This window comes from Rhinatrema bivittatum, unplaced genomic scaffold (assembly GCF_901001135.1).
Source record: "Rhinatrema bivittatum unplaced genomic scaffold, aRhiBiv1.1, whole genome shotgun sequence".
In the NCBI taxonomy this organism is placed as follows: domain Eukaryota; kingdom Metazoa; phylum Chordata; class Amphibia; order Gymnophiona; family Rhinatrematidae; genus Rhinatrema; species Rhinatrema bivittatum.
In genome coordinates, this window is record NW_021820831.1 from 95,140 (window position 1) to 123,126 (window position 27,987).

General features: G+C 42.2%; 1 protein-coding gene across 1 annotated transcript in view; it reads left to right on the forward strand.

Moving 5' to 3' along the window:
* LOC115082188 (gamma-soluble NSF attachment protein-like) overlaps window positions 1–27,987 on the forward strand; it is a 116,843-nt gene that overhangs the window by 66,827 nt on the left and 22,029 nt on the right. The window contains exons 9-10 of the mRNA XM_029586439.1: window positions 905–983; window positions 25,134–25,213. Of these exons, the coding sequence (XP_029442299.1) occupies window positions 905–983; window positions 25,134–25,213 (159 nt within the window). The remainder of the gene's footprint in view (window positions 1–904; window positions 984–25,133; window positions 25,214–27,987) is intronic.

Consider the following 27,987-nt stretch of genomic DNA (forward strand, 5'->3'; position numbering starts at 1 on the left):
TGCAGCATGAAGCTGAGATAGGATGCTAGCTTCAGCTTTCAAAGCAAACACTAATCTGTAAGATTAAAATAAGAACAGTAGTGCCTGTTTTTGAATTATCTTCATTTTGTAAGTATTTGTTTGGATAATATAACTATAATTCATATTGTTATGTACAACCCCGTTAGTTTTGAAGAGTGACATGACAACCAGAACCTTCTCCTAGATCATATGAGGTTTACTTCTTTCCATCACTAGAATTCTAAAAAAAAAAAAACTGGAAAATTACATTGACTAGAATTTCCCCTGCCTTTCTCTTATAGTTCCCCATCCTTGATCCCTCCTTTCCAGACAATATGAGAGGTGCATCTCCTTCGAGTATCAGCCTCCATGCCATTTGTTGGCCATATCAATCTATGGCACACCCTGGCCAGGCTGGTTCCAGTCAGGATCTGAAACCAGATTTCTGCGTAGTGCTGTAGCCTGTCCCTTGGGGCCAACTTGAAAATCAAGACTAGATTTTAAAGTATGACTTTGTATAGCATTTTGTAGTCTGCAAATACTTTTGTGAGTCAAGATTGGGTATAAAGCAGTAGTTCTGTATTCAGGCTTAGTGTTGGAATTTTTTTATGTAACAAAATTGAATTCAATGTTAACACAAAATTAAATGTCCAGAGGACATCCATAGGAGCATTTAGTGCTCAGCAGTCATCACTCCTGCTGTGAGTGGTGTGTAAACTCTTGAGTGGTTGGCCAGAATGAGTAAGTAAAGGCTTCATAAAGGCTGAAAAAAGTATCTTTGGCAACTCAGAATACTTCACCTCAAGTAACTATTGTAAACATCACATTGGAAAGAAAATGCCATCCCTTCTTATTGTTTATATGTAAGTGTGAATTTCTTGCTGATTTTATTTTTATTAATTAGGTTAGATGAAGCCTCAGCATCTCTTCAAAAGGAAAAGAATATTTACAGAGACATAGAAAACTATCCTACATGTTATAAGGTAAATAAAATTGAGCCTAATTTACAAGAACATGCAAGAAGCATTATGACTATTTACACATAAATATTATCCAGTCAAAAAAATCCAAAAGCCAAAGATTTATATTCAACTTGTAAAATCACAGCTTTATTTTACCCTGCATTTTCCTATTTTGGGTGCGGGCAAATCGCCTTTTGATGTCATTAAAATTATTTCATTTAATTTATAATAAACAGTTGGAACAGTGTCCCATAACACCTCAGTGCTACCCCTCACATCCACTCAGGGTAACCCTGTGGCCACTTGGAGGGTCCTGCTAAGCATTGCCCAGGCCCGTCTGCACCTGTGCATGTGCTCCTACACTGGCAACCTCCCACCTGCCAACTGGGTTCCTGCTTGCTCTGGGCAGGTTCCCACCTGCAAGATATCCCCACACAACTCAAGGCTCTCACAGTTCCTAGACATAGTCTCATAGAGCAAATATACACAATACGGGGATTATTAATCAATCCAAGAGAGGCAAAGCTAACAAACTAATAAGTTTATTAACAAAAAGTGGGAACAGTGAATGGATAGAAAATATAATATGCAGGCAGGAACAGGTAAAACAACAAGGATTAAACTGCAAAAGATAATGAAACTACACTACTTCAATGTGGTGCCCAGGGAGGTCAGGAAAAAGGCTATTCACAGGAGCTGAACAGAGCTTCAGCAAAGCTGTCTGTTCCCTCTGTACTCCCAGCCGAGACAAGAGCCTTTATGGGCAAGTTCTCTGTCTGCCAGGCTAATCAGTTCTCAAAATACTAATATTTGGCTTTCTAGCAAATGGCACTGCAGGGTGTTTGTTTTACATTTTCTCAGGATTCTGGGATGTGAATACTGATCTAGCTACCTTCTGAGTCAAGGCAGCATTCACCACCTGCAGGCCAGTACACAGGAAATGAGATCTCTGGGGAAAAGTGTCACAGGGCAGAACAATAAACAACAAAGCATGCAAAACCACTGAATCACCCACCACAAACAGTTTACATATCAAATTTGTGTACAGGAGTGAACTTCCCAATAGGCAGACTAAAAAATTGCTTATGGGCATCCACACTAAGAAAGGCCATTGGTGTTGTGCTGGCAGACACAAACTATAGCAGCATGGCTGTGTCATCCCAGTGGGATCACTCATTTCCCACAGTCCCATTGTGACTTGGGAGGGGACCTCCTTTTCCCAGCCAGAGGGGGTGGCCAAATTTCCTGTGTAAAGTCAACCAAGGGGTAAATCTGTTGCTGGACAAATAAATTGCTGAGTGAAAAAGAACACATTTGTCAGTCTCTGTAAAAACCCTGGGAATGTCTTGATATCACCACATCTTAAAGGGTATTAAGGTGCCCAGTCTGTCTTCTGGGTTTTTTATGGTTTATAATGAACCTGTTCGAAATGATTCTCATATGTGTTACAGAAATTTTGAACTTCCACTATGCTTTACTGTTTCCTTTCCCAAACATCACTTAATACCTGTGTGCCATGAACATAAACTATGGCCTTATATCATGAATATAAAGGTAAACATTCAAAGCCATTGTGTACATAATTTTTTACATTATGTGCACAAATGCTAAGGGGCAGATTTTAATACTTACGTGCGGGCGTAGATTTGTGCAAACAACCTGGCGTGCACAAATCTATGCCTGATTTTATAACATGCGTGCATGTTATAAAATCCGGGGTCGGCGCGCGCAAGGAGGTGCACACTAGTGCACCTTGCATGCGCCGAGCCCTAGGGGAGCCCCGATGGCTTTCCCCATTCCCTCCGAGGCCGCTCCGAAATCAGAGCATCCTCGGAGGGAACTTTCCTTGTGCCCCGCCCCCAGCCCTACCTAAACCCCCCCCCTCACCTTTGTTTTACAAGTTGCGCCTGCCCCCAGGCAAGCGTAGGTTACGCGCACCGGCTGAGTGGCCCTACGAAGGCCTCTGGCCATTCCCCGGGACATACGCGCATCCTGGGGCTTGCGTGCGTTGCCGGGCCTATGCAAAATAGGCTTGGCGCGTGTAGGGCTTTTAAAATCTGCCCCTAAGTTTTTTAATTTTACCTCTGCCAACTGCATACATTTTGTGTACATAAAAATTACCCAACAAAAAGCATCAGTTGAAGCATTCCAGAGGCAGGGCTAAAATGTTGAGGTTGAGCAATATATTGAGCACTCTCCATCTAAAGTAAAGTTACAAGCACAAGTCTGGTCAGAAACGTAGCTGCCCTAAGTATCCCTGGCTAAAATTAACCCATGTAATTTTATCCAACTATATTCAGCAGCAGGTTGTTTTGGTTTTTTTTTTTTCATTTTGTATCTTATTTATTCCATTTTACTTTGCTTACCTAAAATGAAATATAGAAAACAAAACTGAAGTACTCCATCCCCCACCCATATAAACAATGATCCCTTGGCCTTTCCCCACCCCTGCCCTTCTCCATGGCAGGTGTGCTGGTCTTCCGGGGACAGGACCTCACGCTCAGGTTGAGAAGCGATTGCGTTGGAAAAGTGGAGCAGGAGCGATTGGAGATTGCTCCCGCCCCCAGAAGCCTTGCATATCTATGATGGGTTAAGGGCTGGGAAGGGGGAAGGTTGGTGGTCTTTGCTTAAGTGGATTTGGTGGACAAGGGGGGAAAGTCTGGGAGCCAGACCCAGACTGATTTTTTTTTATTATTATTATTATTTTGGCTGTGAATAATCTGGAAAACCTTCTACATAAAACAAATTACTATTAATTAAATAATTAAGGAGAGCATTCTCTTGAACTTTCCTTTTTTTAAATTTTGGGAGGGCTTCTGGACTGGTACAGCAGAAGTAAAGGAAAGAAATTATTAGGTAAGTTTTTTTCTTCTTTGTCTTTCTGCTACACCAGTCCAGAATAACTGGGAAGTACCAAAGCCCAAATACGGTGGGAGAATGTTAAACCTGCTTTTAAGATGCTTGCCCCATAGCCAGCATCTTATTTTGCCAAAACGTTTAATCTATATTGCATTTTGAATGTATGTAATGAAGACCAAGCTGCTTTACAAATATCTGCTATATCTACCTTACTTAATTCTGTCCATGGAAAAGAATGTGCTCTTACTGAATGAGATTTCATTATTTTTGGTACCTGCTTTCCTTTCAGAATGTAAGCAGAAGTAATTATTTCCTTTAGCCTTCTTCCTGCTGTTGCCTTGGTAGCTGCTTCCCCTTTCTGTTGTCCTCCAAAAAACACAAATAACTTATCTATTTTCCAAAATGAATTTGTAACTTCTAAATATTTTATAGAGTGCATCAGACATCCAAAAACTTTAATAACTTCTCTTTCCCTTGATAGTCTTCTTTTGAAAAGGCCAGCAAGTTAATGGATTGATTTAAATGGAAAGGCAAAATTACTTTTGGCAAAAATGAAGGTACAAGAGTTATAGATACTGACTCTGAATTGATCTTTAAAAATGGATTTCTAAATGATAATGCCTGTATTTCCGATATTTGTGTAGAAGTGACGGATACTAAAAACATGGACTTCAACGTTAAATCTTTGATAGTTACTTTCTTCAATGGCTCAAAAGGCAATTTAGTTAGAGCTCTTAGTACAGTACAGTGGTTCTCAACCCTGTCCCGGGGACCCCCCCAGCCAGTCGGGTTTTCAGGATATCCACAATGAATATGCATGAGAGAAAATTTGCATGCTATGGAGACGGTGCATGCAAATTTTCTCTCATGCATATTCATTGTGGATATCCTGAAAACCCGACTGGCTGGGAGGGGTCCCCAGGACAGGGTTGAGAACCACTGACTTAGTACCAAATTTAGATTCCAATGTGGTATTAGAGATTTGTATATTGGGAATAATCTTTTAATTCCTTTAAAAAAAAATACGCTGTATTTGGTTGAGACATGACAGATAAACCTTTCATTCTTCCTCTGTATCAGGCTATCGCTGCTAATTGAACCTTTACAGGTAAATTTTCAAAGTAGTTATGCATGGAAATGTAATATACTATCGTAGCAGTTTTCAAAAGCCATTTACCCATGTAAATACTCTTAATGTGTGCAAATCCTATGGTCAATTCAATGGCATGTATTGTAGCAATTTTCAAAAACCCTCTTACACAGCTAAAATGCATTTACATTTGTAAAAGTTTTAAACACGTAAATCCTTTTGAAAATTACCTCCTTAGTATCTGAATTTAAAAAGTATTTACATGCTTAAAATTGGGTTTTACACATGTAAATGCACTTTACCCATGTAAGTGGGCTTTTGAAAATTGCTACAAAATATGCCATTGACTTGTCCAAAGGATTTACCTGCGTGCACTTTATGCGGGTAAATGGCTTTTGAAATTGCTGTATTACTTGTTTCATTTACACATGTAAATCCTTTTGAAAATTACCCCCAGGGGTATTTTATATTATATGCAGCACTTGCACAGGCGATTTTAAAATTCCAGCATGTGAGTGCTTGTTCCCACATATGCGCTTATGTGGGTGCACACTTGCTTATTTTAAAGTTACCATCTCTTTGTATTATGAGCTAGACACTTGTCTAATCCCTTTTGCAAAAAGGACAGTATGTTGGAGATCTGCGACCACCAAGGTGAGATGGAGAAATCCTTACAAAACGCTTCAAAACAATGCCATACAAGTATGTATGTTAAGGAAGTAGATCACTTTTTCGCCTTCAGTAATGTTGAAAACATCGAAGAAAAGTAGCCTTTCTTTACTTTTTCCTCTCAAGACGTATGTTGTAAAATAAAATAGTGCAGGATCCCATTAAAATTGGTCTCTGATGCAGGGGACCATAAACTCCTGGAAACTGTAGCAAATAATCTACATTTAGTCTCCTCATAATCTCATACCAAGGCTACCTTGGCCAATGTGGAGCCACTGGCACTAGTCAAGCTTTTTCCTTTTCTACTTTTCAAAAAATACACCCTATCAAGAGCTATGGTGGGGAAGACCTGCATCAGTCTGTCTGTGGCCAAGACTGTACCAGGCCGTCTATTCCATCGGAACCGGTCTCGTTGAGTTGGCTGAAAAACAGTTTCTTTTGCATTCTTTTCTGTTGCCATTAGGACATGCCTCAAATAGACTTATCTTTGTACCACCATCTGAAACACTTTGATGCTCAACTCCTACTCTCCTGGATCAGGGAGATGTCTACTTTCCCAGTATATGTAGCACAGAAATCTAAAGCAAATTGTCTTTTGCCCACGAAAAGAGGAGATTCGCCTCTTCTGAGACCCTTAACTGCAAGTTCCTCCTTGCTTGTTTATGCTAATACATATACTTGCATTGTTGCCTTACTGCCTGTCCTTGCAAACTTGGCTCAAAACGGAGTGACGCCAAACAAATTGTTCTGGTTGCTAATTGGTTTATTGACCATGAGTCCTCTGTTTGAGACCATGGACTCTGGACATAATGATCTAGACCAGGGGTGACCAACCTTTCACAGACTAAGAGCCAAGAAACCAGAATGTATAGACCCGAAGAGCCTCACATTTTCAAGAAACAAGAAGGAACGAAGAAGGGGAAGGGTCTTTCTCCCTCTCTCAATGCTCCCAGTAGTCTTTCCCTTTCTCTCTTTCTTCCCCACCACTTCTCTCAGTCCCATTTGTCCTCCCAGCAGTCTCTTAATCCCAGTCCTCTTTCTGTCTCCCTGCTCTTTTCACACCTGCCTCTCTTAGCAGCCCAGGCATAACACCCTGCACGCAAACAATGACAGAAGCTCAGCAGCCTCAACACTCCCCACACCAGCCCCTCCTTTATTGTAAACTGCTTTGATATTAATTTGGATGTTGCAGTTTATAAAGAATCTTAATAAAATAAAGTCCCCTCCGGGCAGCAGAACAGAGAAAAACCCTCTACTTCAGGCAGCATGTAGATTGGATCATGGACAGGATGGGGAGGCTGGAGCAGGGAACTAACTGGCTCTTTACCTTTCTATGCTATGATCTCTTCTTCAGCTCCTTTTAATTTAGCCCACCTTTGTTCCATTTTGCCCAATTTCTCACAGTCTTCTAGTTCTTCCTCCACGTATATCCCCCAAGCTTCAAAATGATTTTGTTAATCATTTTGAAGCTTGGGGGATATACTGCTACTATCCCGCTATCAGCAGGAGCAAAATCTAGAATATGAGGGGCAGAAGATTTTGCTGTTTGCGGACTACTCCTCGGCTGTGGCAGCGAAACGCAGGGCCTATACTGGTATCTGTTCCCTTCTGATTAGGCACTAACTGAAATTTACGCTGCAATTCCCTGCATGTTTGAAACTGTTTTACAACAATGGGGTGCACTTCTTCCTCTCGGCAGAAGCTTTCCTTCACCCCAAGCTGAAGGAAACAGAAGATGGCCTGCCACTGGTCGTCAAGGCTATTGCCAATTCCATATGGAAGGTGATGGAGGCTGGTTGTTTTGAGTACAAGCTCAGCCGGACTGGTGTACTTTGTTTTACATTACTATCTTTCCCATCAGCTGTTGGAATTATGGCATAGAGGTTTTGAGACATCACAGAGCTGGGATTCATGGACATTCTGGTTACAAAATGGGGAGTGGGGCCCTGCCACGTGGATCATGTCAATCTCCTGCCCAATAGAGGGCTTGTTTAGATTGGTTTGGGGGATTCAGGGGGGGAAGGAGGGAGGGGGTGGGTGGGGGTAGAGGGGGGGCCAGGGATACAACTGCGCATGCTGGAAGCTGCACCTGAAGCGGCATAGAGCTCACTTTGAGGTGTATCCCGCTGATTCCACATGGCCGAGGCTTAGGCTGGGGGGCCCCGGTCCCAAAAGCGTAAATAGGTTCTGGAACATTTTATTCTGTTTTCAAGGGACTAATTGATGGCTCTATCAGTGAGATGTGTGATGTGGAATGTAGGAGGAATTGGGCCGGTGGTGAACGGTACAAAATCCTCCTGGCGTTACAGTGCTGGAAAGCACACATAGTCATGTTACAGGAAACACACTTAGATGCCCAAGAACATCAGAAGCTGGCCGCCAATTGGGTAGAGAAGGTATACGCTGCACCATCGGGTACACGCAAGGCGGGGGTGGTGATATTGATTGGCAAGGCAGTTCCTTTTCAAGAAGCTAAGGTAATTGCAGATCCAGAAGGACGATACTTGCTGATAGAGGGCAGTCTCTATGGGAGGCCCCTAACACTGTGCAATGTTTATGCCCCCATGTCTACAGCCCGCAATTTTTTAAAATGATAGCGCAGCTGCTATTGCCCTATAGCTCAGTCGAACTAATCTTAGGGGGAAACTTTAATTGTGTCCTGGACCCCACACTAGATCACTCTCATGGTAGAGGATCATGGTTGCAAGAAGGGAAAAAGGGAGTGGGCTGTCTATGTGATACCCTTAATGTAGTTGATGCTTGGCACGCATTGCACCCACTCATCAGGAAGTATACTCGTACATCGAGGGCCCATGATAGTCACTCACGATTGGACTACATCTTAGTGGACCCTGTCACTTTTGCTAAAACTTCCACATCAGACATAGGACAACCTGTGATATCGGATCATGCTCCCGTATGGGTGGACCTAAAGGGGTATCACCCGCCAGGTATGCAAAGCATGTGGAAATTTCCCTGATATCTTTATACAGACCGTGGCTTAAGGCAGTATATCAGGCAAAAATGGGAAGAGTTTGCAGCAACCAACAAGGGACAGAGATACCCCAGTGCTTTACTGGGAAACTGCAAAAGCGATCCTAAGGGGAGATATTTTTTAATTTTTATTTAGATTTATATTCCACTTTTCACACTTTTTTTCATTGCTTCAAAGTGGATTACATTCAGGTGCTTATGTGATAACTAAACGCAAAGCGACTGCGGCTGCCATTCTAAACTTAGAGCGACAATTGTCCAAGGATAGACAGCAATATGAAAAACAACCCGACCAAGCCACCAAGGCACAATGTTGGGCAGCGCAAGTGGCACTAAATGAACTATTGCACCAGCAAGCTAAGAAATCTTTTATGTATTACGAATGTAAGTTTTACCAACATGGAAACAAGGCAAGCAGGTCATTGGCTATGCTAACTAGGTAATGGGCCAGCGCGAAATATGTTAAGACATTGCGCACATCTGAGGGCAAGTTAGTTAACATGGGGAAAGACATTATGGAAATCTTCCGCACTTACTACCAAACCCTTTACACAGCAGAAGGGGGGGAACCCAATGGCAATCTAAGTTTATCTTAACGCGGTGGGTCTATCTAGAGTATCTGAGACATAGCTTTACCCTACTAAACCGGCCCATACAGGTGAATGAGATTCTAGATGGTATAAAAGAGGCCTCTGTGCTGAAGTCCCCTTTCGTAAATATGTACACCAGATTGAGCGAGCTGGGCCAGTTCCCTCTCACACAGAATCGAGCAGCCATCGTCGTGCTCCCGAAGCCAGGCAAAGATCCGCCAATCTCATTAATAGATTTTGACATCAAGCTGTTGGCGAGGCTTATGGCGAAGTGACTATCTGGGTTAGTGCCTACTCTTTTGGGAGACAAGCAAGTGGGCTTTGTGAGTAGAAGATATGCGGTCAAGAATATCTGTAGAATTCTGGCATCCATTGAGCGGACCCAGTGGCTGCAAGAGCCATCCCTTCTGTTAAGCTTGGATGAAGAAAAGGGATTTGATCGCCTAGACTGGGGTTTTATGTTCCAAGCTCTACAGGCCTTTGGGATTGAGGGATTTTTTATTCATACCCTTCGGGTGCTCTACGTTGACCCCGGGCCTTTATAAGGGTTCAATGGGTTCCAGTCCGATGACATTGTTTTGGGCAGGGGTACACAGCAGGGGTGCTCCCTCTCTCCCCTGCTATTTATTCTGGCCCTAGAGCCCCTTCTGCAGCAAACTCGCCATAACTCCCATCTAGAGGGTGTGCCTTTCCAAGATCATTCAAGTAATGCTTTCAAATTAGCAGTGTTTGCTGATGACATTTTATTGCACTTAAAACATCCTGCTTCCTCTCTTCAGGCAGCCCTCCAGGAATTTGCATGATTTGGGGAATTGGCAGGCTTGAAACTAAAGCTCACTGAATGTGAAGCGCTGCCCACTGATGATATAGTGAAAACGACTTGGGAGGGAGAGTTTCCAATGCATTAGGTGCAGGATTCATTTGTTTATTTGGGGATAGACCTTCACAGAGACTTACACCAATTGAGTCAAGTAAATACTCAGACTCTTGACCCAAACAGAAAAACTATTGCATAGCTGGAGGGACTTTCCACTGTTGCTAACGGGGAGGGTGAACTTATTCCAAATGATTATTCTGCCCAAATGGTTGTATATGTTTCAGACCATCCCTTGCCATCTCCCACACAAAGATGTGCGAACCCTGGAAAAAATGGTATGCAAATACTTGTGGAAGGGGGGCAAACCTAGGATAACACTCACTTGGCTTATGCATAAATGGGAGCATGGAGGGCTAGGACTAGCGGATCTTAAACTGTACATCCTTGCTTGTAATCTGAGGCATGTGGCAGACTGATTGCTGGGTACGCAATTCTATACTCTTGTGTCTACTGAGCACCTGCTTTTTGCCTCCAGTGATCTTGGCTATTTACTGTATTCCAAGCTCGCAATTGTACCCACTCAATTGCGACATAACCCCTTGCTCACTCCAGTACACCATGCATGGCGACAGCTTTGCCGCATGTCAAACCTAGACTGGCATACCTCTCAGTTTCTCCCTGTACTAGGGAATCGAGCATTTGAGGCCGGTTATACCCAGAGGGTGTTTGGTCAGTGGGCCCAATGAGGAATAAGATGGATTGCCCAATTTTTAGATGAATATGGTACTATTAGGTCCTTTGCCGCAGTACAAAAGGAATATGGGTTGAGTAATAGAGACATTTTTGCTTACTTGCAAGTACGCCATTATATCCAGTCCCTACCTGTGAGGGATTGGGGTTCTGCCCAGAGAGGAATGCTTTCAGAGATCTTTGATGTAGAGGATCCCTTGAGGCATTCTATTTCGTATTTTCACGCTGTTCTCTGCAAGCTCCACACTAACCTAGATAATGCTAAAATAGTGAGCAAGTGGTGTATGGAACTAGATATGGATCTATCACTGGCTCAATATGAGCACTGTTTTGAGAAAATTAAATCTATCACGACCAATATTGCCCTTTGGGAAATCCATTACAAATTCTTGATTCGCTATCATTACTTGCAAACGCAAGTATATTTAATGGACAGGGCCCAAACGGATCTCTGTCCGAAGTGTAAAATAGTCCCTGGAACTCTGGAACACCAGTTTCGGTTATGCAATAAAAACCAAGTCTGCTGGTGGGTACTTGCCTCTTATGTCCACAGGGGTAATGGGATTTCTCCTCCCTCTGACTGCAAAAGGGTTTCTTTTTGATCAATTGAGTAGTGTTGCGCCTGGTCACCGGTTTGTGCGGCTATGGATTCGCAAAGTGCGCATATTGGCTAAGCGAACGATTCTGCAGGATTGGATTGGGGAAGATCCCCCCCTAGCCTGACACATTTTGAGGAACCATATTCATGCTGTGTGTATTAATGAAAAATGTCTGGAAACGTTGGATCTGTCAAAAAAAAATCGTTTCTGCTGACCTGGATACCTACCTGCAGTCCCACCTGACGAGGACGAGAAGTCAGATATTAAATGACTATTGTATTTCTAAGCGGGTGACGCCTACATTAGGGGTGTGCATTTGTTCCCTACAAATCGGGAATCCGCAACATATAGGGCACTATTCGTTGTATTCGTGGGGAAGCGAAACGTATCACGATTCCCCACAATTACAACGAATCTTCGCCGAATTATTCGGCCGCCTAAATGAGCCAATTTAAACAAGGCCCCCACCCTCCTGCCCCCCCCCCCCCAAGACTTGCCGTGACATAGTAAGGGCAAAGGCTATCGATGCCATTTTGATTACTGGCAGCCGACGGCCCGAGTGCAGGAGATCACTCCCGGACCCTTGCTGGACCACCAGGGACTTTTGGCAAGTCTTGGGGGACCCTCCTGACCCCCACAAAACTTGCCAAAAGTCCAGCGGGGGTCCGGGAGCAACCTCTTGTACTCCAGCCGTCGGTTGCCAGTATTCAAAATGCGCCGATCGTCTTTGCCCTTACTATGTCACAGGGGCTACCGGTGCCATTGGTCAACCCCTGTCACATGGTAGGAGCACAAGATGGCACCGATGGCCATGTGAAAGGGTCTGACCAATGGCACCGGTAGCCCCTGTGACATAGGTCAAAGGCTATCGGCGCCATTTTGAAACCGGAAGCAGAGGGTGTGAGTGCAGGGGATGGCTCCCGGACCCCCTGCTGGACCACCAGGGAGTTTTGGTAAGTCTTGGGGGGGGGGGGGGGGGTCAGGAGGGTGGTGGGTTGTAGTTTAATTTTAGCAGAGAAAACGAATAGGAATTAACGGATAAACGTATCGGGGGGGGGGGGGGGCCCCCTTGCCGAATGCAACGTTATCTGCCCCCCATGACGAATACGAATTCCCGAATGGCAACATATGGCCATCCTCCTCTGCACATCCCTAGCCTACATGAGCTATGTTTTCAGGGGGCTGGCATCGGTGGTGGTAAAGGGGGGGGGGGCTGTTTGGGGGATCCGCTTGTTAGTATGTTGTTTCGTTATCGGACTAGTCCTTCTGGGTGACTCTTTGCAGAACACAACCAGGGTCAGCCTGTTGTTATATGGTTGAAAATGAAAAAGTTAATGAGGAGTTGAAACATACCACAAGGCAATATAGGAAAGACCGATAAAGGTGGTTTAATTTCAATCCTGAAGAGGCTTTGCATCAAAACTTCAGTGCGAGGGCTAATATGCTGCTTGTCTAGGAAGGCTTGGTTCAGAATAATTTTTATTTTTTAAAGTAGCGTCGTGTATTCCTATAAATGCTGTACCTCAAAAGCAGATCAGCATCTGATAAAAAAAACCACATATTTTTACTTTCACCTTAACAAAATTCATTAATGCTTCAACAGAACAAACAGATTTTAAGTTTAGACATGTCTGGACAAAGATAAAGTGAATCCAACAGCTTTTCCTTTACTTTAAACTGAAATTCTCATCATTGACCAACAGAACTCTTTTTCAATAAAAATATCAACATTTTAGGTATTTCAGTCTCTCATTCTGAGAACAGTGTTAAAATTCAGAGAATATCCTGGTTTGTTTTCTTTTTTTCTCTGCCCCATTTTACTTATGAGATTTACTTTACCTGCAAAGTCATCTTGTGTGAATTTAAGGTTTCATTAGCTAATTGTTTCAATTCAAGGTAATGAAAATGATTCTTGTTTGTTTTATCTAATAACTCCTGCATGATGTGTCAATGTAGAAATCCTCAAACGAGGCTCATTGCTTCTTAAAATCTTCAAACACAGATCATAATGGGGCCGATGCAATATCATGCGCACAAAAAACATGCATCCAACTTGGATGCATGTTTTTTGCATGCATACACATCCCGTCTCTTGGGCACTCGATCTAATAGTCTAATGAGCTGGCGTGCTAAAAGGGATGCTCAATGGATAATTTGCGCATCCCTAGAGCATCCATGCCATAGAGTGCCCAGGAGAAAGTGGCACAGCCACAGGTTAGGAAAATGGATGCTCGCATTGAACATCCCTTTTTTTTTAGTTGCAGCTTTCTGTGGTTCATCCTGCTTAGTATTGAAACAATATTATGTAGGAGGAACCACATATAAACTGTAATTTTTGCTCTTGTGATCATGGCTTAGGGTGCCTCAAAACTTAACACCAGCTCTGGGCTGGTGTTAATTTTTGAGCGTTAAAATGTGCGCGTTGGCCGGACACTTTTTTTTTTTTTTTTTTAATTGGGGGTACTAGCTAATAGCCTCATCACCATGCTGGTATGGACATGCGTTTTGTATGTGCTAATCCCGAACTTGCATCGGGCATATATCTAGCACGTCCAACTATGCATTTAACGGTGCGCTGAGCTCAGTGCCTGATATTGCATTGGCCCAAATGTTTCCAACTCAGAGGTCTCTGCAGGAAAGGGATTATGTGCCAGCTGCACTGGCCCAAATGGTGATTCAGTTCACTGATTTGTAGCTCTGGCAGGCTTGACTCTGGATTGGCCATCTCCCACTTTTCAACACATGCAACACAATCATATCATAACCATGCCTTTGGATATTAATAGTCACGGCCATTTATTAGATACTTGACAAGGAAATCTAATTTGGATGCTTGAGCTTGATAACCTCTATCCTAATCCCTTGGGTGGTGTTAGAGACCCCCTAATTTGCGTGGAAAGCGGGCACTGACTTTTCAGCACCCGCTTTCTTAACGCACGCATGGTGCCCGCAAGGGGGTCGCCATGCAATAGACAAATTAGGGGTTCGCGGTGGCTGCCGGTTATGAAGACCGACGCCAGTAAACTCTGCGTCGGTCCTCATAACGCGGTGGTCTGCCGAGGTTTTTTTTTTGTTTGTTTTTTTTTACTGAAGTACAGAAAAGCAGCTTTTTCTGCTTTTCTGTACTTCTTTTACATGCTCCAGGCAGGCGTTAATATCTGAACGATAAATGTGCATCTGAGACGCACATTTATTTTTTTTGAATGCGGAGTGAATGAGTAATAACCTCATTCACATACATTTGCATGTGATGAGCGCTATCTCATTCACTCCGCGTTGGACGCGGGTTAAATAGGCGCTAATCCCCCTATTGCTTTAGGTGGTAGACTAGCTCCTATTTAACCCACTTCCGACAGTGGATTAAACAGTGCGCTTGTGTGAGCGCATTATATTGCATTGGCCCCTGAGACTGCAACCTGCTGGTTACCCAGAGCCCCACCTCTGCTTCAGCAGTTCCTTGCCAGATCAATGAGGTCTGGAGGAGGGCCCAATCAAGCAGACCGCCACATAGCAAGTCTGCCAGCTTCCCCTCCTGTTGTTAGAGAGCAGACCTACTAGGTATTGTCTTGGCCCAACTCCTAGGCCCATCATCTGTTGTACCCTGGGTCATTGTTTCGTGTTCTGAACTTATGACCCTCAGGTTCCCAGGGGCAGGCACAGGCACACAGATTATCAGGTGTAATTGTGTACAGTAGTTTTGGAGGGATAATTTTGAAAGCAAATGTAAGCATGTAAGTTCGCTTTGAAATTTGGTGTATCTAATGCACGTATTTGCTGACTTTCTTATGAGGGCTGTTACAAAATAACCCCTATAATATATCAAGATTAGGTTGCTATTTCTCAGTGCTTGATATCTGAAGATGGTATAGGACAAAACTTATGCTCACTATCGGTGAAAATGACTTAAAAGCACACTGAATATGTGCTTATGGGCAAGAAGTATAGATTCCAGCAAGAAGGTTGGAATTAGCAACAGTGAAAGGTCATAGTTACGAAAATGTATTTATTTATATTTATTACATGCCTGATCACCATGAGTCTAACACCTCAGTTTGGGTGCTTGTATGTTAATATGGTATCCCTTTGTACAAGATACCTGTGTACTCTGAATGTATTGCAGGTGTAGTACTGAATACCTCTAATTCACTGCTGCAATGTGTACAGTGAATTGCAGCATTCAGTTCACTATAGAGCTAGAGTCCCCTTACAAGCCTAGCCTAATATAATAATAAGAAGCATTCTCATACCTTTTGCTTCAGAATATTATGATTTTATTCACAGTGCCTTGAATTGTCTGGACTCATTATAGCTATGACATAAATAACGAGCAGACAGATACCAGGTCCTCATCTGCTTCCTAGTTCCTAATACAAGTTTCTTTTGTTACCAACTTATAAACATAGAAACATGACTGCAGAAAAATACCATATGGCCCAGCCTGTCTGCCCATCTATCCAATTAATTTTGCATTATAATTCTCATCACTTCCTTAGAGATCCCCTGTATTTATTCCTTGCTTTCTTGAATTTCCTCTCATCCTCTGCTTTAGGATTCTTTATCTTTTCCCTCTTTCCCACTTGCTTACATTTATCTTACCGTTCTTATTTCTCTGTTCCTTCATCCCTATTCCTTTCAGTTCAGATGGCATCCTTTAAACTAAACAACCAAGCTTACAGATACTGATCATACTAATCAGCTAATTCATAATCTAAAGCTAATTAGTACAGGGAACATCTAAGTCTCTTTGTCAGAGACTGAGGGCAGTTTTCTAAGTAATTTCTGCAGGTAAAAAAACATTTTACTGCATATATTGTCTGAAAATTGTTCTCCTTCAGTGCAGCTAAAAGTCTGCATGTTGTGGAACAGTGCGGATGTTTTTAGCTGCACTGAGTGAACCACCATAGTTGAGGGAGAAAAAAAACATGTGAATTGTATTTTGAAATGTATGCATGTATTTTCAACTTAAGTTTTACTTGCTGAAAAAGCAGGTAGAAGTGACCATGCTTGCTTTGAACCTGCTTCAATTGTCAGAGAGTACATGTGTACTTACACTTTGAAAATTGGTGGAAAGCCCACAGGTAAAAAGTAGATGTGGTCTTTGTCCCAATATGGACAGCTTGAAATTTGTCTTCTAAGGAATGTCCCATCATTCATAAAAACAAGTCACCAAGACCAGAGGGGCCAACTAAAAAAAAAAGAGGCAAATTGTTTACTGAAAGTTTGGTCTTCGATTAAATATCTTGTTCAGGTTAATACTACTTGTCTATTAATGGCTTTAATTCTGTTCTCCAAGGACAAGCAAGATGGCAATCCTTCCATATAGGTGTCATCATCAGATGGAGTCTGGCATGGAAATTTGACTAAGATTCTAGAAACTGAGCATATCATACTGCCACACATCTATATGGCAGCCCCTTCAGTCTCATCTTTTCCATGCAGCCCACTGGTTGGGAAATTGTTCTCTCTCCTGTTGTAGGGAAAATTGCTTAGGAATGCAGGAATAGTGTCTTGTGGGGACTTGCAGTCTTCTATCAGCTCTTTAGTCATCCTAAGAGGGATTCTTGAGAAATTTTCAAGTTTTTTCTTAATTTTTGGTGGCTGCATAGCGCACCATAACCAGTTCATGGAGGTGGCATTAGTCAGAGTTTTTCTATCATTGAGTTATTTGATTTTGCTATGTTCATTTTTTTTGTCCACCCCAGATGGAGAAGAAAGCCAATGACTTTGACAAGTCCCACTGTGTGAAAGGTTCATCTCTATCACAGATCCCCATGATGGATATCTTTGCCTTGGGGCTGACAACGATGTCCAGCTTGAGCCTAGAGGGAATTGTTCCCAGCTTGAGCTCATGGAAAAGCACTTTGGGATTCATAAATATGGCCCATCAGTATCTGCATCAGCAACCTTAATATCTAGGACACAGGAGCTGCACCCAAGTGCTGGTAGTGCATTGACATTGGGAGGGCATTGATTCCCCTCAGTTTTGAGCACCAGACAGGATCAAGGAGACAGGCCATCTTCTGCCTCCTTCCACCCAAAGACAGCAATTGTTCAGCCTCTTTGGTTCCGGTATCGCAGAGCCCTGGTGACAGGTATTGGGTGAAGGCAAAGAAGCATCTGCATTGATTTCCATTGATACACAGTGCTGGTAGCAGACTCATTCTGATGGCAGTCTGAAATCCCACCAAAGCATTTCCATGGAGAGGTGATCTCATCTGCCATGGAGTCCTGGGAATTGTGACAGTTTACATGGGTCCATGTGTCAGTCACTGATACACCTGTGGTATCCCAAGAAGATGTGACATTTTCTCCTGCTTCCTAATCTGTGCTGGCATCTGCATCTTTTGAGGAGGAGCTGGATAGGACATTCCAGGAAACCTTGGCTTTTGCGATACAGAACATCAGTGTACTGATATTGATGGCACCAGTGTCCTGCAGACAGATGACTAGCTTTAACTAGAGTTCTTGCTAGAACTCAGCTGAAGGGCTCCAGTGCCAGATTCTGGAGGAGAATTTCTTCTGTTACTACGTCACTGATAATAATTTTGAGTTCATTGGGGAAGGAAGCTTCTCTGAGGTACATGAGTTCATCAAAGTCTAAGCCCCAACAGATAAGTGCTGCCCTATCTGAGGCCTTATCTACTAGCTGGGTAAGGTCCAGGGCCACGCTTCTGCCATGGCAGTTGGGATTAGGTTCAGATTATTCCTAGAGCTATAGCTATGGATCTGAGGAGTTCTTTGATTTGGAGGATTTCCCCTCTGACTCCCCTCCTGAGGACAACTTCTTTGACTTTAAGACAATGGCAAAGGATTTGCAAAAGGCGGAAATGTCCAGGGCCAAGATGCTTGTCATCCCCCCCCCCCCCCCCCCCCAGTGATATTATGGTAGTACCATCTATAAGAAAAGAAAATGCTGAAAACTTATCTGTTTACAAGTGCTTATAATATACAATAATGACTATTCCCTATCTTTAAATTTGCACTGTTAGTAAGACTAAACTTAATGTAAATGTGCTGTATTTTAATGCTGTATGTTGTGCTATTATGAATGTTTTATTGTAAACTGCCGAGACGGCTAGATTTCTACCTCGTGCGGTATATAAAAACTTTTTAATAAAATAAATAATAAGATCCTTCAGGAGGGAACAGAGGAGAATGTGGTAGCATCCTCTCTCTGTGGCTCCAGTTAATAAGAAAGTGGCTTCAATATATTGTGTCCAGAAGGCTCCAGGATTTGAAAAGCAGCAGCTGCCTCACCAATCAGTGGTGATTGAATCAACTCTTATTTATTTATTTATTGAAAGTCTTTTATATACCGATACTCGTTAAGAAAACATCACATCGGTTTCCATACAATGTGAAATCAGCCAACATGGCTTTACAGTGTAACTGATGATAGAACTGGGGGGGGGGGAGGGTCGGGTAAACAGGGGCTTTGGTATACATTGGGTAAGCGTGAAACAAACTTAGATACTTATATACAAGTTTATATACAATCAAAGTACAAGGAGGAGGGGAGGGGGTGTGGCGAGGCTGAGGATGGAGGAGTGAGAGGGAGGGGTGAAGGAAGGGGGCAGGGGAGGGGAACTAGCAGGGGAGGGAAGTGATGCAAGAGGTCTAGAAACCATTCCTCGTTGCTTCCAGGGAAGGATTTTTGTAACCTGGGCTTGCTTGGAAGAAGGGTTTTTCAGTTCACTATGCTCAATGCTTGCATAACATCCTATCAGCTCTTAATTAGATAATCAAAGGGGGACATTCTGAAGAGCATAAAAGAGATGGTAGAGCAACTTCCTCAGAAGCAGCATGATGCATTAGAGTCACTTGTGGACAAGGATATGGAATGTGGTAAGCTCATGGTCCAGTCAACCTTTGATGTATCCAAGATGGCATCCTGAGTTTCTCAGTGGATATTGGTGCCCACAGACTAACCTAGCTGTGAGCCTCAGACCTCTACATGGATGTCATTGAAGTGCCTTGCAATGGAGGCAAGTTTGGAGATAAGGAAGCAGTGGCTCAGACTAAAGACCCTCTCTACTTCTACTGCAAACTTACCCTCGTTCAGGATGTACCCGCGTGGCATGCACCAAGAAGGCATTTCTATCAGCCCAAGGAGATGCTTTCTCCACCCCTTTGGGACCATCAGCAACAGATTCCCTGTGCTCACCCTAAGCAGCAGAAGACCCCCAAAGCCACAAGTAGCCCAGCCAAAACCTGGGATGGGCTTTTGACTGGATCAAGGAGAGCATAGCAGTGATCTCAGTATCCATGCCAGAGAACCTTCCTGTCAGAGGCTTGCTAAGGTTTTATTTAAGCCATTGGACCAGAATAACTTCAGACACTCAGACACTTGGGTACTCAGCAGAATTTGAAAAGGATATGGATTAGGCCAATTGGATATACTTCTAAATCACCCACTGAAAACCACTTGATCAGTGTCTCAGCATCAGGAATTACTAAAAAAAAAAAAAAGGAGCTCTCCTTCCTCTTAAGAGAACAGTGCGGTTGAGCTGTTTCACCAAGGGAAAGATGGTAGGGATTTTACTTTGAATTCTTCTTGATTCCAAAGAAAACATAGAAATATAGACAATGATGGCATAAAAGGACCGATTGGTCCATCCAGTCTGTCCAGCAAGCTTGTGTTAGCATCTTCCATGCCATACAGGTCATCCCCATGTTTAGTTTCTTAAACCTTCAAAGTTGGGGCCCTTGCTGGTTGCTGTCTTAGTCCAATTTCTCATTCCCTCTTGCCGTTGAAGCAGAGAGCAATGTTGGAGTTGCATCAGAAATATAAGGCTTATTGGTTAAGGGTAGTAAGCACCACACCAGCAAGTTATCCCCATGCATTCTTTTCTTCATTCTTTTCTTCATTTCCATCTTCTATCCTTTAGGGATCCAGAGTCTTTATCCCATGCCCCTTTGAAATCTTTTATTGATTTAGTTTTCACCACCTCCTCCAGAAGGGCATTCCAGGCATCCATCACCCTCTCTGTGAAGAAATATTTTGAGATGTTCTGAGTTTTAATCCCTGGAGTTTCATTCCGTGACCCCCTAGTTCTACTGATTTCTATCCAACGGAAAAGGTTTGTCAACTGTGCATCATTAAAACCTTTCAGGTATCTGAAGGTCTGTATCATATCCCCCCTGCACCTCCTCTCCTCCACGGTATACATATTTAAGATCTTCAATCTCTCCTCATAAGTCAATCAATGGAGACCCCCCCCCCCCCCCCGCTTCATGTTTTTTGTCCTTCCCTGAACAGCCTCCATCCTGTCACTGTCCCTTTTGAGATACGGTCTCCAGAACTGAACACCATTCTCCAGGTGAGGCCTCACCAATCATCTGTACAAGGGAACATAAGAACATAAGAAAATGCCATACTGGGTCAGACCAAGGCTCCATCAAGCCCAGCATCCTGTTTCCAACAGTGGCCAATCCAGGCCATAAGAACCTGGCAAGTACCCAAAAACTAAGTCTATTCCATGTTACCATTGCTAATGGCAGTGGCTATTCTCTAAGTGAACTTAATAGCAGGTAATGGACTTCTCCTCCAAGAACTTATCCAATCCTTTTTTAAACACAGCTATACTAACTGCACTAACCACATCCTCTGGCAACAAATTCCAGAGTTTAATTGTACGTTGAGTAAAAAAGAACATTCTCCGATTAGTTTTAAATGTGCCCCATGCTAACTTCATGGAGTGCCCCCTAGTCTTTCTACTATCCGAAAGAGTACATAACCGATTCACATCTACCCGTTCTAGACCTCTCATGATTTTAAACACCTCTATCATATCCCCCCTCAGTCGTCTCTTCTCCAAGCTGAAAAGTCCTAACCTCTTTAGTCTTTCCTCATAGGGGAGTTGTTCCATTCCCCTTATCATTTTGGTAGCCCTTCTTTGTACCTTCTCCATCGCAATTATATCTTTTTTGAGATGCGGCAACCAGAATTGTACACAGTATTCAAGGTGCGGTCTCACCATGGAGCGATACAGAGGCATTATGACATTTTCCGTTTTATTCACCATTCCCTTTCTAATAATTCCCAACATTCTGTTTGCTTTTTTGACTGCTGCAACACACTGTACCGACGATTTCAATGTGTTATCTGCTATGACACCTAGATCTTTCTTGGGTTGTAGCACCTAATATGGAACCCAACATTGTGTAATTATAGCATAGGTTATTTTTCCCTATATGCATCACCTATTACCTCCTATTTCTTACTGGTTATTCCTCTGTCTATGCAGCCTAGCATTCTTCTGGCTTTAGCTAGCTATTGCTTTGTCTCATTGCTTCACTGTCTTCAGATTGCTAGACACTATCACCCCAAGGTCCGCTCCTGCTCCATGTACAACAGCCCTTCATCCCCCATCACATACAGCTCTTTTGGATTACCACATCTTGGCATTGAATCTCAGCTGACATAGCTTCAACCACTGTTCAAGCTTCCTTAAATCTCATCTCATTCTCTCTACTCCTTCCAGCATCTCCACTTTGTTGCAGATCTTAATATCATCCGCAAATAGTCAAACTTTACCTTCTTTCCCTTTCGCAATGTTGCTCACAAAGATATTGAACAGGACCGGTCCCAACACCGATCCTTGCAGCACTGCAATTAACATCATTCTCTCTTCAGAATAGGTTCCATTTAACATCACATGCTGTCTTCTATCCATCAACCAATTTATAATCCATGCCACCACCTTGGCACTCACTCCCAAGCTTCTCATTTTATTAACAAGCCTCCTATGTGGGACCGTGTCAAAAGCTTTGCTGAAATCCAAGTAGATCACATTGAGTGCTCTTCCTCAATCCAATTCTTTAATCACCCAATCAAAAAAAAAAATCAATCAGATTTGTCTGACAGGACCTTCCCCTTGTGAAACCATGCTGCCTCAGGTCCAGCAATCCTCCTGGCTAGATAGTTCACTATCCTTTCCTTCAACAAAGTCTCCATTAATTTTCTCACCACAGAGGACACCATCCCATACTAGACCTACTAAGGGCTTTGAAAAAGTTCCTGATGAGGGAAAAGTTTGTTTTCCTTGTGCACTGCGTACATCGAGTAGTGCTATAGAAATGTTTAGTAGTAATAGTAGATCTCAAAGATTGTTACACCATGTAGAGCTATATTTAGGGCACAGTAAATATCTCAGATTTGCAATAGGGAACCACTACCTCCATCCAAAACCATATACTGCCATTAGGTCTGGCCTTAGTGCTGTGCATATTCAGTAAAATGATAATTTTTCAAAGAAGTCCGTGTGACACCATATACGCAGATAAATAACCACACAGAGATCTACTACAATAATTTATAATATGCACATATCATGTACACACAGATTATAAAATTTGCATATGTCTAGTTACACACAAATAGCTGCAATACATTGATAGCATGTACTTTCTCTACCTGTTTTATAAACAAATGCGCATATGTATTTTTGATGTTTATAAAATAGCATGTGCGTGAGTACAGACTACTTATTCTCATATATGCTAATTTTATGCACATAACTCCTTGAAAAGTTCACCTGAAAATGTCTTGCAGTGGTGGTGGCACATCTATGCAAATTGGGAATGCATGTGTTTCCTTATCTGTACGATGACTGCTTAAGAGCACATCGCAAGGTGGTACTACAGATTAAATGGATATTGGATTTGTTAAGGTATTGGAGTTGTTAGGGTTTTTCATCAACTACCCCAAGTTCCACTTGAGCTCATCTTCTCAATTGGAATTTATAGGAATGCTGCTAGTCATGATTCAGGCAAGAGCCTTCCTCCCACAAGAGAGGATTATCACATTGATATCCATAATGGAGAGGATAAGAACAAGTCAGCAGATGGCAACGTGGGATTTGTTGAGGTTTTTCAGCTTCATGGCATCAACAGTCCATATTACCCCTTTGGCACCGCTTTATATGAGAAATGCCCAAAGGACCCTCAGATTACAATTGAATTGGGTTATTCAAGATATTCAGGACAACATCTGAAGGACTCCCTGTCCTTGTGGCTGATGTATTGCAATCAGGCCAAAGGTATATGCTTTCAAATTTCTCCATTGTAAATTGTCCTATCCACAGATACATTCAGTCTGGGCTGTGGAGCCCATATAGAAAGACTGAGCTCAGAGCCTTTGATCTTCTAAGGAAAACTTTCTTCAGATAAATTTTGTAGAGCTAAGTGTGGCAAAGATACTCTTCAAAGGCTTTCAGAGATCTATTGACCAACAAAGTTATCCTCATCCAGACAAATAATCAGGTGGCAATGTTCTACATCAATAAGCATGGAGGAACAGGATTCTACCTCCTATGTCATGTGGGACTGGGCTATCTCTCAAAGAATAGTCCTCAGAGCCACATATCTGGTAGGCAAAGAGAATGTTGTGGCAGACAGGCTAATTCAGGTTTTGGAACCCTTACGAATGGTCCCTGGATGGGGTGGAGGTGGGAAAAATCTGTGGTAGATCTATTTGTACCTCCCCCCCCCCCCCCCCGAACCCAAAGGGTTTTGCTGTTCTGCTCCAGAAAGGGGACTCAAGGCAAATAAGCATCGGACAGCATTACTCTGACTTGGGATCAGAGTCTACTATATGCATATTCTACAATTCCTCTAGTGGTAAAGACCTTGTTGAAACTCAGAATAGACCAGGGAACTATGATTCTGATAGTGTCCTGTTAGCCGAGACAGATTTAGTTTCTACTTCTGAGGTAGTTGTCCATCAGGAACCCAGTCAGTCTAGGGAATTTCCCAATTCTTATCATTTAAGATCGGGAGCTGTTGTGCCATCCCAACATGGACATCATGTCCCTAGCTCTCACTGCCTGGATGTTAAGCAGGTAGCTTTGCAACCTATGGATTTTCCTGAGGATGTCTCTTGTGTTCTTCTGGCATCTAGGAAGGGCTCTGAAAGGAAGTCATTCCTAGATGCCAGAAGAAGATTTGTCTTTTGGTGTGAGGGAAAGATTCTAGACCCTTTCCTTATTTTCTTCAATCTGTAAAATTAGCAAATAGTAATTTTACATTAAAAAAAATTGCAGAAAAGTACCATGTTTTAACTTTGTACCATGTAGAGGATGTGTCAGCTTCTGTTCACTTTGAACATACAATTTGACCCAAGGTGTCTAAACTTTTGCATAGAGCAGTACCTCATTTTTAACCTTGGCATGGAGATACAGAAACTACTTCTCATGGAATGAGGGTAAGAATGGCTGATTGTGTATCTCTTTTATATATGTTGAATATTAATTTATTCTTTTGGATTAGTATAAAACTGTTTTCATTCAGAAGGTTGGACTTGAGCCTGTGGTTGTCTTTCAGTCTAACCAGCTATGTAACTTTTATTTCCTGTGAGGTCGATACTCAAAACCCATTTAGACTGATAAATTAAAAGCTATCCAACTAAGTGGCAAAACCAGCATGTTCAGCAACTAATTCAGCTTAATTCTAGCCGGATAACTATTTATTTGGCTAGAATTTAGTTGAATATTGGAGGTGTTCTGGGGGAAAATGAGAAGAGCAACATTAGCCAGATAACTTATCTGGCTAACTCTGGTCAGGTCACAGACCTATCCTAAAGATAGCTGGGTATACTCAGCGGCGCGACTGCACCGCTGAATATACCCTGCTAGTTAGCTGGATAAAGTAATCCAGCTAACTAGCCGAGCTGCACAGCTGAAAATGGACCCTTGTATTTTTAGAACAAAGTAGTCAATATCAAGTAATTAATCTTAGGGAAGCATATTTTTCAAACAATTCTTTATAGCATGTTTAATGTCTGTTGGCTTTCTTTAATTTCAGAAGACTATTGCTCAAGTGTTAGTACATCTTCACAGAAATGACTTTGTAGCTGCGGAAAAATGTGTTAGAGAAACCTATAGGTAAGTCTTTCCTTGTTCTCCCTATATTTGTATATATTTTTTAAGATCTTATGAAAAATGACTGCATGTTGTCTCAGCCTATTTCATTTGTCTATTCTCCAAGATTACAACCAAGTAACAACTGACATTTTTTCAATTTAAGGCATATTACAATTGTTGATAACAGTTGAAGGTTTGTGCAATTGCAACTTTTACAATTGTCAACATCAAAAGCTGAGAAGTCAGTATTAGCACCACTTAGCCGGATATGTTTGGGCTTATCCGGCTAAGTGGTTGTGGCTGAATATCTGGCTGCGTTTAGTGCTGCTACTTATCCAGATATGTATTTATCCGGCTAAGTGGTGGATGGGGTTTGGGCATAATGGAGAGGAGCTACTTAACCTGCTAAGTAGCAGGTCTAAAGTTAGCCGGATAAGACTTATCCGGCTAGCTAGTGATTTATTTGGGGATATTCAGCAGCAGAGCTGTGCCACTGAATATCCTGTGTAAGTTAGCCGGATAAGTCTTACCTGGTTGTCTCACTTTGACCTGGATTTATCAAAATACACTAAATATCGCATGCGATAGGAAAAGGGGTGTGTTTTATGGTAATAGGCAGTTTATCTCAATTTGCGCTAATACCTATGCGAAGCGCTATCTTAGCACAAATTGTGATAACTTTTTCACACTTTGTGATAAGTGCCAGAATTGTTGTATTTCCTACATACAACCACTGGGGGGGACCATGTTTAGTAGTTTTAAGCTCCTGGAGAGCCATCCTAGCTATCAGGGCCCTCCTACCACCACTGGTGGGGAAGGGAGAGAGAGAGCGCGCCTAGCCGTAATGCCCTCACATTAGATAGGTATTTATATCTCTATGGGAGGCCCTCCTAGTAACTCGAGGTGAGGTTTAGGTATTAGTGTAGGGGTTAGGGGCCACTTTGACATTCAAAGTAAGACGTATGAACAGAACATTCTTTTTAATATCGTAAAATCATTGACCTCAGTTAACTCATCATTTAGTACCAGTTACGACTCCACTACACGCAATAAAATAGCTACCCATTTTAAATCAAAGGTAGATATCATTTCGAAAGAATTTCAACGATTACCCTATCCTACTTTTAAGTCCCCTCCAGAAACAGTTGTCTGGTCTGGATTTTCGCCAACAACTGAATCTTTTATCAAAAATAATTCAGAAGCAGAAAATCACCAATTCTCCATTAAATCCATGTTCAGGAGCTCTTTTTAAAGTTATGGCTCTACTATCGCTTAAGTTTTTATGTGATATGGAAAATCAATCTCTTCAATCTGGTATTTTTCTGGAAAATATGAAAAAAACTGCCATTTTACCTATTAAAAAAAAAATAAATTAAAAGACTCCTTAGATCTTAACAACCTTAGACAGATAGCACTTATATACCTTCTCTAGCCAAGCTAATTGAATCAGTGGTTTTACATCAACTTTCTGACTTTCTAGCCAACAATGACTTTTTACATCAGGGGCAACACGGCTTCAGAAAAGGCCATTCTACAGAAACACTTTTACTTTCCTGTTTTGATATGGTATTTCGCAGCTTTGATGCCTATACTGATTTCATTCTTATCTCATTAGATATATCTGATACCTTGGATCACCATATTTGATACCTTGGATCACCATATTCTCCTTATGGGTTTAAAATCTCTAGGCATTAAAGCAACAGTTTTCTCTTGGTTTCAGTCTTTTTTATCTAATCGTCTACAACAAATTAATGTTTGTAACCAGTTTTCAGACTCATATACATCTTCATCAGGAGTTCCACAGGGTTCTTCATTATCACCAATTCTCTTTAATATCTACCTTCTTCCTTTGTGTCATATTCTTGCTGCTCTTAATGTTCACTTCAGAATCTATGCAGACGATATCCAACTATTAGTTCCTTACAAAACTTCCTGGTCAGACACACTTTCTACAATAACCAAAATGATAAAGGGGATGAAACAGCTCCCCTATGAGGAAAGGCTGAAGAAGTTAGGGCTGTTCAGCATGGAGAAGAGACGGCTGAGGGGGGATATGATAGAGGTCTTTAAGATCATGAGAGGTCTTGAACGAGTAGATGTGACTCGGTTATTTACACTTTCGAATAATAGAAGGACTAGGGGGCATTCCATGAAGTTAGCAAGTAGCACATTTAAGACTAATCGGGGAAAATTATTTTTCACTCAACGCACAATAAAGCTCTGGAATTTGTTGCCAGAGGATGTGGTTAGTGTAGCTGGGTTCAAAGAAAGTTTGGATAAGTTCTTGGAGGAGAAGTCCATTAATGGCTATTAATAAATTATACTTAGGGAATATCCACTGCTATTAATTGCATCAGTAGCATGGGTTCTTCTTAGTGTTTGGGTAATTGCCAGGTTCTTGTGGCCTGGTTTTGGCCTCTGTTGGAAACAGGATGCTGGGCTTGATGGACCCTTGGTCTGACCCAGCATGGCAATTTCTTATGTTCTTACTATACCTATCTACAATCAACACCTGGCTCAGTCATAATCGGTTAAAATTAAATCCTGTAAAAACTGATCTTACATATCTGTCCTCAATTTCTGACTCTTCCATAGGCCCCCCTTCTCACTTAGATTTCAAAGGCATTTCTATTCCTATTCACAACCATGCTACTAGTCTAGTGGTCACGATAAATACAGATCTTTCCATGTTACATCACATCTTGGCTATTACAAAAAGATCCTTCTACAAATCACATCTCTTAAAAAGACTTAAACCATTGCTTTTCTTTAAAGACTTTTGTACAGTTCTG